The sequence below is a fragment of the Mustelus asterias genome, chromosome 13 (assembly GCF_964213995.1).
Source record: "Mustelus asterias chromosome 13, sMusAst1.hap1.1, whole genome shotgun sequence".
Lineage (NCBI taxonomy): Eukaryota > Metazoa > Chordata > Chondrichthyes > Carcharhiniformes > Triakidae > Mustelus > Mustelus asterias.
The window spans coordinates 65,925,631-65,940,142 of NC_135813.1; the positions used below are offsets into that span (position 1 = coordinate 65,925,631).

The following is a 14,512-nucleotide window of genomic DNA, read 5'->3' on the forward strand; positions in this document are numbered from 1 at the left end:
GATCTCTTTGTTCTCTTAGAAGGGCATTGACTGATATGGACCAGCGTGAGAGAGCAGCTTCAGGAGCTAAATAGTGACAACACATGAAGGACTGCCTTATTTAACTTTTCATTATGCCCAATTACTCATGCTTCCCTTTCCAAAATATAATTATTTTTCTAACTCGAGAATTTCTTTACCTATTTGATGGGGAAGAGGTTGCCCGTGCTGACTGTTTATTGGTATTCCTGTCGGCTATTTGTAACACATAGTGTTTTAATTGCTGTTTACGTTTTCACAGTTCAACAACAGTTCTTCAGTCTCGCAGCCTTTCGACCTCCCACAATATTCAAAATTGGACTTTTTCAAAATAAGACATTCTGCAATGCTTTCTACTCTCTTGCCTTCTTTTCAGCAAGGTCACAAGTTTCATTACACAATGTTAGAGGTACTGCAACAGGAAGTCAAGATGAGTCACATAATTGTGGTGATGCAAGGCGCATATATCTTTCCACCAGCAACCAGGTCAAAGCGGGGCTTTCAACAGTTGCTCAATGTTGGTAGCTAAAAGTAAGAAAAACAAAGTGCTGGAAGAGAAAGAAAAGGCAGGAACTTTAAAGTTTGCTTGTTAGTGTCACAAGTAGGCTTACATTATTAACACTGCAATGAGGTTACTGTGAAAATCCCTGAGTCGTCATATTCCGGCGCCTGTTCGGGTACACTGAGGGAGAATTTAGCATGGCCAGTGCACCTAACCAGCACGTCTTTCGGACTGTTGGAGGAAACCGGAGCACCCGGAGGAAACCCACACAGACACGGGGAGAACATGCAGACTCTGCACAGGCAATGACCCAAGCCGGGAATCGAACCCGAGCCCCTGGCGCTGTGAGGCAGCAGTGCTAACCACTGTGCCACCGTGCTGCCCCTTTGTGAACTCTATGCCTGCCTGCGCTCCTTCATCATGAAGCCTTTGGGACTAGGCCCAGACAGCAGGGCACCATTACGGGTCCAGGGCAGACGGGGGTGGGAAATAATGAAGTGAATGTGAGGGCAATCCTAAAGTATAATATAGTGATGCCATGCTTACAGATGTATCTTTTTTAAAAGCTTGTGGGCTGTGGGAGCAAGAGATGGAAGGCCTTTTGGAACAGAAGGAGCTCAGTGTGTTGGGGTGAATCTCAGGCACACTGGACTAGTTGAAGCCACAACATGTGTTGATTCAAGGTCAATAAGATTTAAGGCCTTTTTTTTTAATAAGAGAGATAAAATTGAAATGTAAAGAAATTATGCTAAACCCAGATTGAATCTTGGTTAAGCCACACTGCATCCAATTCCGGTCGCCATATTATACAGAGGATATTGAGAGACTGCAGAGAAGATTCACAAGTTGATACCAGAAACGTGTGGTTTTACATATCAGGAATGGATTGACAGATTGGGTCTCCTGCCCCTTGCAAAAAAGGCTGAGAAGTGATCTAATCAGAGGTCTTTAAATATTACGAAAGGTTTTGATAGAGTCGATACAGAGAGAATGTTTCCTCGCATGGGGAAGAGCACAGCTAGAGGCCATCATTATAAGATAATCACCAAGAACTCCAATCGGGAATTCAAAAGAAACTTCTTTAACCAGAGAGTGGTGAGAATGTGGAACTTGGCACCACAGGAAATGGTTGAGGTGAAAAAGGAAGCCGGATAAACGCATGAGGGAGAAGGGAATAGACGGTTAAGGTGGTAATTTTAGGTGGGGGAGGAGATTCAAGTGGTGCATAAGCACCAGCATGAACTGGTTGAGCCAAGTAGCCTACTCCTGATGTGCCGTGTATCCTGTGTAATCCTATACAGACAGAGGGGGCGACCTCACCAAAAACATCTTCAATGCCGAATGAGCGTGAAAATGGGAGAGAATCACACTGATGTTTTGGGCGAGCTAAAAATCCAATCTTACCACACTCTGAGCAAAAATTGAAGCAAGATCTGTTTCCTGACAGCAGAGGGAGAGAGCAGAGCCTAAACGCGCCCGAAAGCCGACAGATTACAGCAGAGGGCACCATTGCCCATGCGCAGATCTGTCACTGCCTCCCCCCACTACCGCTACCACCCCTCCCCGGCTATCGATGGGCTCTGCGGTCGATTGTCCCCCCTCCCGCACAACCTGACTGATTTCCCCCCCCACCCCCCTGATGCATGGGCTGGCCGATCATGCCCCCCATCCTTGTCGATTGCCGGTTGCAGAGTGTGCCAGGCTGACAGTGCCAGTGTGCCCAACGGGCAGTGCCAGGCAACAGTGGTAACAGCAATGTTAAAAACACATTGATGGTTCCACAGCAAGAGAGTGAAGAAAAACCCGATAGCAGCTCGTACTTATAACTCTACAGAAGGAGGATGCACACTGCAGGAGGTAACAATGTCTGTACCCAGTGAGCAGTCCCTGTCCCTGTTGAATATTTTGAGGGCCTACAGAAAGCCAGTGTTGGGAGTTATGGAAGAGGCGCTTCCTCCGAGATCGAGCTGCGATGGGCCTTCACGCTAAGGAGCAGAAGCACCAAGTCAATTTGTTTCCTTATGCTGTGGGTCCAGTAGCAGATGATGCTCTCCTGAGGGAGGGAGTGGAGGAGTCCACTGCAGACTTTGACATTATCCTCAAAGCCTTTGCCACATAATTTTGTTCACCGTGGTGTCTCACTTTCGATCAAATGGATCAATACACGAGGCAGGCTGAGTTCAGAATATTAAACCAGGCAAAAACCCAGCGTAACTCCAAGGCTGGATGACCCAGTTAACCAGGTAGCCACATGGGCAGCAGTCCCACCCCACACAAAAGTCTGCCAAAGTGGACAAAAAGGTGGGAAACTCCACAGCAGCGCTCACTGTGTGGTGCAAAGAGAAATATGGATGTCAAGACTGTCCAGCAGGGGACACGGAATGCTTCCAGTGTGGGAAGACTGGATATTTCAAGCATTTCTGCAAGTCCAACAATTTTAATTGAGGAGATGTTGGAGTACGACTGGAAATTCTGGGAAAACACAGACATTGACCAATGGGTGGGATTTTCCAGCTGCGCTCGCCCCGACTGGAAAATCCCACCTGAGGTCAATGGACCTTTCCGTGGTCCGCCCTTCGTCTGCTCCAATTCTCATGGTGGGCGGAACAGGAAAATTCGCCGCAATCTTTCATGGACCAATCTTCACTATTTTATGTGATGGAATGTCAGCTTACAGAAGCTGAGGAACTTTACTCAATCAGATGTGAGCTCCTTTCTTTCACAGAGACACCATCCACGTGGCCCTGGATGGATATTGAGGTTATGGATCTCTTGGTTCCTTATGAAACTAGGCCAGAGGTGGCGGATACAGAAGACACTATCGCAGACAGTGACCATCTGCATGAAGGCCTTTTGGACCTGAGTTGGGCCTTTTACCCTGAAGAAAGTAGTGAGGAAGAGGTCATTGTGGTACTGAGTGATCTGTTGGAACATGAGGTCTTACAAGTCAGTTTGCAACGTCAATCTACTGTTTAGTCAGGTGAAGCCTCTAGTCTTTGCTTTGAGGAGCCTGCTGTATTTCTAGTAGAGCAACAAGCAGGTCTTTATTCCTACTTACCAGTGCAATGCCTAGTCTAATCGCCAGGTGACTATGAGAAGTTGTCCAGAGAAAATGCCTTGCTTGAGTCCATAGAGGATCACACGGCCAACAAGTTGACACAACCTATTTCCAGGGGTGAATGTCCATATGATGCCCATATTTCAGTCCCAGTTGTATATCCTCTTCCCACTACAGCTGCCCTATGGTATCAAAGCTGTTCCAGAATCTTTGAAGCTTGGAATGCTGAAGAATCCAGTACAAGCAACTCGTCCACAGGGAACACATCTACCAGAAATTTGGCTTCACACTGTCTCCGAAATTCAGCCTATTTTGGAGAATGGTGCTGTCTTATCTTCGTAACCTCAATAATTCCTCCCATTGCTCATGATGGAGTCACCCCACACAGAGAAGAGTGTGACAGTTTTACCATTACCCACAGAACCTTCAATGAAGGCTCTCACAGACGTAAGAAAAACAGAAAATGCTGGGTAGACTCAGCAGGCCTGGCAGCATCTGTGGAGGGAAACATGGGGCGAAATTCTCCGGCCTCCCAGCCAAGTGCTTCTCAGCGGCAGGAGGTAGCACACCGTTCGCTGGCGGCGAGTTTCTCTGGTTCCACCGGTGTCAATGGGATTTCCCACTGTAGACACCCCTCACCGTGGGAAAATCCGCGGGCGGTGGTGCGCTGCAAGCAGGACCAGAGAACCCTGCTGGCATGAGCGGCCAGAGAATTACGGCCAGATTCAATGTTTCAAGACCAAACGCGCTTCGGCAGAACTGAAGAAAGGTAGAAATGTGGTGTCTTTTAGTCTTCTCTCTTGAATCAATCTTTCATCGCAAAGGATCCATTCTCCTTACAGGTCAGGGATGCTGCAGTCTACACTCTGATTATCAGCAATACTGCAAAGTTGCTGTTGTTGATGCCCTCCAAGGAAAAGAAGAAAGCTCACATGTCTCCAAGACGTCTTCCCTAAGGGCTAAGAACACTGTGGGAGATTGAATCTTTCACAACAGTGATTTGGGGAGGGGAAAGCGTCGGAGTTGGGTAGAATCTGTTGCAGTAAAAGGGAGTCACAGAATTACAATGTGAATAGTTTAAAACACGATTTCGTACGGTTGCTAAGACGTTGATAGAATACCTGGGAGGTGTATTGTAATGGGTTAGTAGATACGCTAATAAATGACGTAGATGGTGATGTGTCAGTGACATTAGGCGATCAGCTGCTGGACTCACTGTCGCCAGAGGATGGAACACTCTGTACTCGGGGGCAGCATCTCTATTCTGTAACCTGTTTATCCACAGTGTTAATAAACTACTTTAAAACAAGTACTTTAGACTGCAGTTTGCCCAGGGAAGATAGCTCACACAGATCCGTAACTAAGGACCATGCACCAGTCCACAGATCATGGTGACAGTACAAAACATGCCTGCTCTCTCTGGTGCATGTAATAGATCCTGTGGCTTTGTTTAATAAGAGCAGCAGAGTTCTCCCCGGTGCCCTGGCCAATATTTATCCATCAACCAACCTCACCAGCACATTGCTGTTAGTGGGCTGTGTGCAGATCCACTGCTGCATTTCCTACATTACAACCATGACGACGCTTCACAAAATACTTCACTGGCTGCAAAGTGCTTTGGGACATCCTGTGAAAGGTGCTATATGAATGCAAGTCTTTTGTTTAGTTTCAACCGGTGCGATTGGAATTTCCCATTCCGGGACCAAGGGCGGAATTCTCCCATTCTGAGACTAAGCGAGATGGTGGGTGACTCCAGCAGCACCAGTCCCGCAGACCAGAATGGCAGGATCCCACATCAGATTCTGTGCTTGGAACCCCATTATGCACAGGCGAGTTCCCTTCCCACTCTCCTGATGAGCTGGTAGCTGGTTTTGTCCGCCCGTCCTGAGCTGACGGGTTCAAAGGTCCTGATGTGACGTTTAAATACAGGTCCAGCGCGCTCCGATCACTCTCTCCAGCCCCAGCTGTCTGCACCAGACCGTGCAGAATGTCTGCAACACAGAGGGATGAGGTTAGCAGCCTCAGGAAGAAGGCTGTTCCTCTCAAGTCCATCACCTGCGAGGTGCCAATGCCCCACTTGAACCTCTATCCACTGCCTCTGGTCTTCATCCATCCCCTTCCAGTAAACAGTGTGGTATTCCTCTGACCTCCTTGTTTGTGAGCTTTCAAAGCAGCCTTGTCAGGGTCCAGACTCTCTCCCCTTGGTCACCCCTCTGCCTTCCATTTTATTGTCTTCTTCATTCTCCTCCTTGTCCCTCTGCCTGCCATAGTGTTTGCTCACCTTCCCACCTCCCCTTTGCACAACCCTCCTTCCACATTGCCCCCTCTTGTCTTTATCAGGAGGGCAGGAATAGATCTGCCCATTCAGAGTGGTGAACAATGCATTTGGAGCGGTGCAGCACTGTGGCAGAAAGGCTTTGTTGCACTCACCTTGTCCCTGCCAACCAAGGACCGCATTGTGCCCGCTATTCTTTAGCAATTGGGTTTGACGCTGAAGTAATTTCCCGCAGCCGTAGCGCAACATTGACGGGATGCCGGCAGGCAGCAAATGTTGTTGGCACCCCCTGCCAGTGCGGTGACTGACCCGCCATTGGAAGAATTGCAGTGTAACTTTATGCTGGCAGGTTTCCGACTTTTTGATTCCTGTTAGATTCCCCGCGTCCATGGATGGGATGGGAGAATTCCATGATGGGCATGGGAACCAAGAGTGTTCAGGGTTTCCCGACATTCTGCGCAGCAGAATGGGCTGGATGGTTTAGACCTGCCATTATATGGTGCCAGGACATCAGCTTACCCACTGTTGGAGAGGATCAGCATCCTGGAATTGCCTGCAGTGAATAGATCCATGTGGTAGTTACTCCACTCACCCACTGCTGCACATTGTGTTCCATGGAGGCCTCCATCTTCTCTTCCAATCTCCACAAGCTGCCCCAGGCCTTCTTGTGGGTAAGCCCAAAATGTACCCGCCACATTGGTCCAAAGATGTGCGGGTTAGGTTGATTGGCTATGCTAAAATTGCCCCTTAGTGTCCTGGGATGCGTAGATTAGAGGGATTAGCGGGTAAAATATGTAGAGATATGGGGATAGGGCTTGGGTGGGATTGTGGTCGGTGCAGACTCGATGGGCCGAATGGCCTCTTTCTGTACTGTAGGGTTTCTATGATTTCTATGAGGTGTTCTGGAATGATGTGATATCAAGTTGGCAGTGCAGAAAATTGGACAGGGGGGTGGGGGGAGAAAAAGAAGACCAATGGGATGGAAAATGGTTTCATGCCAGCCTCTGGCAGGATGGCGATCCGCCATGATGGGTGGGAGCACAAGTTTCTTCTGTCTTTTCAGAGTATCAGGAAACCAAATTTCCAGTTCCTGCTGCATTGACCCCCTTCGCCCACTGCAACAGGACTGGAAAATTCTGCCCTAAGTTTGAAAAACTCAGACCTCTCAGTTTCTTTCTCTGCTAAATAGCCCATGCCTTTCTGAATTTGTTGAATGTTAGCCACCAACCCACTAGGCCCTCTGCTTCATACACTCTGCAAGCTCTATGTCAGTGGTTCCCAAACTTTTTTCACTGGGCCACACTTTCGGAATAAAAATTTGCTCGCGCCACACCGAATCTTTTATTCATAAGAAATACATTCAAAAACAAAAAAAGACAACTCCTAGCAGTGCTTAATTCATAACATAGAACACAACTACTTTATAATATGATCATGGGACACCCAGAAAGTATAAAACAATGCAGCTACATAAAAACATCTATCCATTATTAAATGTTTCTTTGATTGTCCTTGAATCTTCCCGCCACACTTGCCATCCTCTCTCGCCGCACCAGCGTGGCGCGCCGCATCCTTTGGGAACCACTGCTCTATATAAATTACAGTCAGTAAATCCAAAAGCACTTTCCAATTTCCCTTTCATGAGCTTGATTATGTCTTAATGCTAAAACCTCAGATGGAGTTATTCCTCACTCCTGCATCCTGACTTCGATTAAATGCTCTGTGGTAAATGAGGCATCAGAGGCTTCCAGAAAAGAGGATTTCAGCAGCGACTAAAACCACAGAATCCCTAGAGTGCAGAAGGAGGCCATTCAGCCCATCGAGTCTGCATCGACTACAATCCCACCCAGGCCCGATCCCCATGACCACTCATATTTACTCTGCCACCCCCCTCCCCCCAACACAATTTAACATGGCCAATCAACCTAAGCCGCACATCTTTGGAGTGTGGGAGGAAACCGGAGCACCTGGAGGAAACCCACGGGGAGAATGTGCACACTTCATGCAGACAGTCACCCAAGGCCGGAATTGAACCCTGGCGCTGTGAGGCAGCAGTGCTGCCCTCTTAAGCAGCCCCAAATCTTAAGCAGCAACACCCGTCATCATTGGTGTGAGAGGAAGCCATTTTCTGAAGCTATGATTGTTCACTATATCCATCCAGGACATTCCAGCTGCTGGTCTGAATGGGTCACCTCCAATCATGGGGGAGGTGCAGAGACAATTCTCAGATAATTGAGCCTGCAATGTTGAGGATTTTTTGGCTATGGTTCTGTGGATTCAGTTACCTTTTAAACCCATTCGCAAATAGTACGCAATACGATTTGGAACTTCTCCAACACATATTTGCAGCAACATTTAGGTTATCATAAACATACCTCTGTATTCTATAATTGAACCTTACCACCTTTAGTGTGATATGGATGGAATAACATATCACAGAACTAACAACTACCCTTTTTGCACAGTACAATGTACCAGAGATTACATTTACTACAGATGTTTTATTTATTAGTGTCACAAGTAGGCTTACATTAACACTGCAATGAAGTTACTGTGAAAATCCCCTAGTCGCCACACTCCGGCGCCTGTTCGGGTACACTGAGGGAGAATTTAGCACGGCCAATGCACCTGACCTGCACATCTTTGGACTGTGGGAGGAAACCGGAGCACCCGGAGGAAACCCACGAAGACACGGGGAGAACGTGCAAACTCCACACAGACAGTGACCAAAGCCAGGAATCGAACCCGGGTCCCTGGTGCTGTGAGGCAGCAGGGCTAAACGCTGTGTCACCGTGCCGCCCATTTTGAAAGGTGGTCAGTCACACAAAGCCAGATCATGTTCAGACTCAAAATAGTAGTTAAGAATTTACAGGTGAGATAATCACACTGAACACATGCGAAGAACAAGCCAAGGATATAGCAGGAGCAGCAATTGATTGCAGTCCACAATGGGTACGAGTTGAAATGGTTGTACTGCCCACTTGTGGCTGGTGTTGGGAGGCCGGAATTATTTATAGGTTTGGAGTTTGGTCTTCATTTGAAGGCACCAGGACAAGAAAGAGATCAGCGGGTTCCTATTCTGATCCAGCCAGCACATCAAATCTAGATGGCAGGGGGAGAATCCTTGAGGATCACCCTGGAGTCCCTGGGAGTTGAGAGCTAATCTCCAGGACAGTGCTGCAAACAACCCGGGAGAAAAATCATAGAGCATTGAAAATAGAACAAAGTGTATTTTAATTCGTTAGAAAAATATTTAGAGATGGAGAAAAGGGGGAATGTTTGATGGGGTAGGGCCAGTTAAGGGAGATGAGATGTGATGAAACCGCCAGTGATATGATGTGCTGGGGTGGCACAGTGGTTAGCACTACTGCCTCACAGCGCCAGGGACCTGGGTTCAATTCCCGGCTTGGGTCACTGTCTGTGCAGAGTCTGCATGTTCTCCCCGTGTCTGCGTGGGTTTCCTCCGGGTGCTCCGGTTTCCTCCCACAATCTGAAAGATGTGCTGGTTGGGTGCATTGGCCATGTTAAATTCTCCCTCCATGTACCTGAACTTTCGCCTGAGTGTGGCGACTAGGGGATTTTCATCGTGTTAAATGTAAGCTTACTTGTGACTAATAAATAAACTTTACTTTTCTGAGTGTGTTGCATTGGGCATATCCTCCAACTCAATCTGCAATATGTGCTTTAGTATAGAAACACACATCATTCCCTTTTGAGGAGCTCCTGGTTAGAAATCCATGGCCAGGATTTTCCAGCTCCGCTGTGGCAGCTTTTCCTGCGGCAGCCGTGGCGAGCCACTGGTGGAATCTTCTCTGGTCTCACTGAAATCTATGCGTATTTGTGTGTCTCGCCCGCTCCGCTGCTGGGGAACCCATCGTCAGAGGTTGATTTCAGCGAGACCAGAAGATCCCGGTGACAGGAAGGACTGGAAAATCCCCCGCGTGCTTTCCTCATTGAGGCTCAGTGACAGGTGCGCATGTGCTGGAGAGTTCTGTCTGTATTACAAAACAAACAGGTTTTTTTTCATGGGACGTGGGCATTGCTGACTGGACCAGCATTTATTGCCCATCCCATTTGAACTGAGTGGCTAACCAGGCCATTTCGGAGGCTATTTAAGAGTCAGCCACATTGCTGTGGCTCTGGAGTCACATGTAAGCCAGACCAGGTAAGGACGGCAGATTTCTTTCCCTAAAGGGCATCAGTGAACCAGATGGGGTTTTGTCCACAATAGTTCCATGGTCATCATGAGACTTTTAGTTCCAGATTTTTGTTTTGAATTCGAATTTTACCATCTGTCATGTGGGATTTGAACTCGGGTCCCCAAAGGATTACCCTAGGTTTCTGGATTACTGGTCCCGTGACAATACCACTGTGCCACTGCCTACTTGTAGCTATTTGAGATTCACTGTATGAAAAATAAAATCTTTGCCACCCACGATTTACTCCCTACTTTAAACACTTTCATGGAGCCTTGACTTTAACCAGGTTCATTTGTGTACAGCGGTGAAGGGCTTTAGGGATAAAATAAAAGAAATGAGATCACATTGTCATGATCCCAGCTGATGTTACCACTGAATAGGTCAGATGTGGAGGGCAATCACTGAACAAATTCACAGGAGACTGCTAAAGAATTTTTAACAAAAGAATAAGACATATATTAAACCAGAAAAATGAACTATGTTACACAAGGCAAAAAAGATTGGAAAAATTTCAATGCAAACATCAGTAAATGAGTCAAATCCATTATTCCTTTACCCTCTCTATACCTTTACAAATTCATAAAAATAAGACAATTTGCAATATTTTTCTTAAACTCTGATATTCATGGTAAGTATGCGACACATGAAAACTAATAAGCAAACTGTGGTCAGACACCCCACACCCCAAAACCAAGTGACATGCCACCAAAGCAGAGTCTATGGATTTCTTATCAAACCATCGGACGCTTGTTACACCATGAGCCAACTGGTCTCACTGAAACTGTCTCTCACACCAAGGCTTACAATCTCCATGTTTGAAGAACTCGCCTTGCAACTCCCCCCCCCCCAAATGATGCTTTCACTCTAACACGTTCACCAGGGATCCACCTCCAGAGTTTCAATCTCTCCTCCAAAGTTCCTTTCCTCCAGATATCCACGTGCATTGAAGCCTCAACTTCCATGCACACTCAGATAATTTGAAGGTTACTATTGTATTTGCTTCCACCATTCTTTCAGGTGGAGAGATTTCATATCGCAAAAACTTACTGAATTTAAAAAAGTCTTCTCATTTCCCACCTGTTCTTTTGGCAATTATCTTATATCTGTGCCTTCATGTTACTGACCCTTCTTACTAGTGGAAAACTGTCTACTCTATGAAAGCCTCTCACAATTTTGAACAACTCTACTAAATCTCCACTTAACCATCTCTGCTCTTAGGAAAATTATCACAGGCAATGAAGATGATATAAGTGGAGATGGAGAGTTTGTGTACTAATGCTCACTTATTGTTTCAATTCAGGTTCTGACACTAAATTCGGAAAGCCAGTCAGAAAATCAGATCCATGCATCCGTGCAACAGGTACCTTTGCAGAATCTGGATGGCTCCATTCAACATATCCATCGTGTTTCCTCAAGCCCAGCCATCACCACAGGTAGAGTCTAATATTCAATTATACTTGGTGCAGTGTACCCCAAAGAAGTGGGTTGATGCTCTAAAACACCACGGGCTGCCCTCCCTGCCAGCGGGATTTTACAGTTCCGTTGAAGGCGGCCAGCCCCCCCCCCCCCCACCCCCCTCCCCCTCTCCCCCACCCCCCTCCCCCTCCCCCTCTCCCCCACCCCCACTTCTCACAGTGGGTTCCCCGGTGGCAGGACGGATGCAATAGGCCGTAGATATCAACAGGACCAGAAGATCCCACCAGCACCAATGGCAAGCCACCTCAGACCCTGAAAAACACACCAGAGTGTTGGCGGGGTGAGGGTCAGTGGAAAATTTGTCCTTCCTATTGTTCACTAAGACTCACCAATTGGAACTTAGGTTGCAATCTACAAAGGTACTTTTCAATTGTTGAAAAATTGTTATAGTTTTCATGTCAAGGGACTGGAGACATTGAACAGAATTAATTTTGTGTTTATAAAGGGTGAAAAAACAAAAAATACATTTTGGTAGCAAGATTTTTCATTATGCTAAATGGTTCAAACATCAAGAACTCAAACCAAAACCCGAATGTTTGATATAAATCAGTTTGAACTATTTCACCCAGAGAACTGTGGCATAAGTGATGTCGGAATAAAGAACAGGAAACCCGGGTTCTTACATAACCCATTGGGGTAAACTTCCTAGTCCTGTCCAACATGGGAATAGTACCAGGCGGGATGGAAAATTCGGCGGATCGTTAACCAGTTGCAGGTCCATTGACATCGGGCGGGAATTTCCAGTCTCGGGGCAGGCATGACTGGAAAATTCCATCCATTATATCAGGAACAATTCAAGCCTATTGATTTTGTAGGCGGTTTAGATTTGTACAATGAACTCTCTCAGGCTACAGATAAAATTTAATTCAACATTCTCATCAACTTGTATTTGTCACAAACTACGATGACTAACAGATTACCTTTTTTTTGATTTAGGATTTATCCACCAATGAGGCAACAGTGCCAAGGATAACCCTCTTACCCTCTTCAACCTCTCACGCCCACAAGACTGAAACAGGAATAAGATAGAACAGTACACTGTGCTGCATTCACTCACACTGCTAAGGCCTGAGTGCTTGAAATGGACAATCACGCTTTGTTTGGACACCTCTGTATTATATAGATTTTATCCAACTTTTGCCTCCTGTGCAGCCTGATTTCCTTTGTCCCAAAGCTGCACCTTGAGCTTTTAGGCTCTAAGTTGTGGAATTCCTCCCCAAACTTCTCTCCCTCCATCTTTCTTTTAAGATGCTAATTAAAACGGATCTGTGACTAAGTTTTTGGACACCTGCCTTTATACCTTCACAGATGCTGCCTGACTGGCTGAATATTTCCAGCATTTTCTGGCAGCTACAGTATTTTCCTTCTGTATTAATATCTCCTTATAAGCCATATCTCTTATCAACTTGTGCTCCTGTGAAGTGCCTTGGGACAATTTGCTACATTCAAGGCACCATATAAATGCACGTTATTGTTGTAATGTAAATGTGACAGTGATTGATTGGTCCATATGTTTTGGATGGTTGTTTTACGAGATGGCCCAGATGTTCTGTGCTGGGAGATCCGATGCAGATTTGGTGGCATAGGCGTCTTGGCTTCACTTTGCATTTCTCCATTTCGCCAAAAGTCACTTGTGGTTGCAAGCTTCACACAACTGAGCAAACGGTAATGTGCAGCAGCAATATAGTTCTACGGTTGCTGCTAGCTCACTGTTACCTCACCCGAGTGGTGTCTGTCATCGTGTAACTGGAATAGCCATTTTGTGCTGTCAAAATAAAAGCAACTCAGTACAGCCCTGAAACAAAATCAGTATTTTAATGCATGGGCAGAATTTTAAAATGAACAGCAACATGATTCAGTGTAAATTGGAAACACAGAAAGGGATATTTTGCAAACTTTGCTCTTTATGCAACCTCGGTAATAGGGTACCGGTGAACGGTGGGAAGCTTTTTCCCAGATCGGTGGTGACGTTCACGTTGGGTCATAGGTTCAAGGTGAGGGGGGGGGGGGGGGGGAGGTTTAACACGGATATCAGAAGGACGTATTTTACACTGAGGGTGGAGGGGGCCTGGAATGCGCGGCCAGGCAAGGTGGTGGAGGCGGACACACTGGGAACGTTTAAGACTTATCTAGACAGCCACATGAACGGAGTGGGAATGGAGGGATACAAAAGAATGATCTAGTTTGGACCAGGGAGCAGCGCGGGCTTGGAGGGCCGAAGGGACTGTTCCTGTGCTGTATTGTTCTTTGTTCTTTGGTACATTGTAGAGGAGTTTGGGTTGCTCCATTGGAGAAAGTAAAAACAGAAAATGCTGGAAAAACTCAACGGATCTGGCAGCATCTGTGGAGAGAGAAACAGTTAATGGGTGGAATTTTCCTGTCCCGCCACCACGGGAATTGTAGCTGGAGGGCTGCGGGGGCGTGATGGGTGGATCTCGGGTGGGATTTTCCAATCTTGAGGTGAGTGTGGTTGGAAAATCCCACCCAATGTTTCGAGTCTATATGACTGTTTGTTAGAGCTAAGATTACATTGGCACCTTGATATTTCCAACCAATATGGGCTGGGTTGACTGTCTTGCAAAATTTCCCTCAACTCTAGATTCACAATAGATTATTTGTTTAAAGCTTTGGACAGCAGGCATTTGGTGACCACAATCTCAACAATATTGGTTCGGCGCAGCTATGTATGTTTGCTTCTCCTCACTAATGTGGGTGAAAGTGCAGGTGTGAGTACAGACTGGCTTTGCCTGAAACAGATACAATAACACGAAGAAGTTCTGACTCTATAATTCTTGGCAGTGTTGAAGCTTTAACCTGTGGGGTAGGGGAAGGCTTTCTCTGATCATTATGGGTTACAGGCAGCTGGACGATTTCCCACTCTTATTTCTAGCTGTCAGGAGAAATTAACTGCTTTGTGTCACCATCGATTGTTAAAAATCGTGGGTGATTTTCTGAAGCACATTAGATGCAAAATTACTGGTCTG

The 14,512-nt window shown here is 46.5% G+C and overlaps 1 protein-coding gene across 2 annotated transcripts in view; it reads left to right on the forward strand.

Annotated features, from left to right (window-relative positions):
- The window catches only part of LOC144502721 (hepatocyte nuclear factor 1-alpha-like), a 204,780-nt gene that overhangs the window by 175,539 nt on the left and 14,729 nt on the right, over window positions 1–14,512 (forward strand). The window contains exons 9-10 of one of the 2 annotated variants that reach the window (XM_078226962.1): window positions 11,353–11,485; window positions 12,465–13,326. In XM_078226962.1, coding sequence (XP_078083088.1) covers window positions 11,353–11,485; window positions 12,465–12,481 — 150 coding nt within the window. In that variant the 3' untranslated portion in view covers window positions 12,482–13,326. Of the gene's footprint in view, window positions 1–11,352; window positions 11,486–12,464; window positions 13,327–14,512 lie in introns of those variants that run through there. The other variant, XM_078226961.1, reaches the window with a different exon arrangement.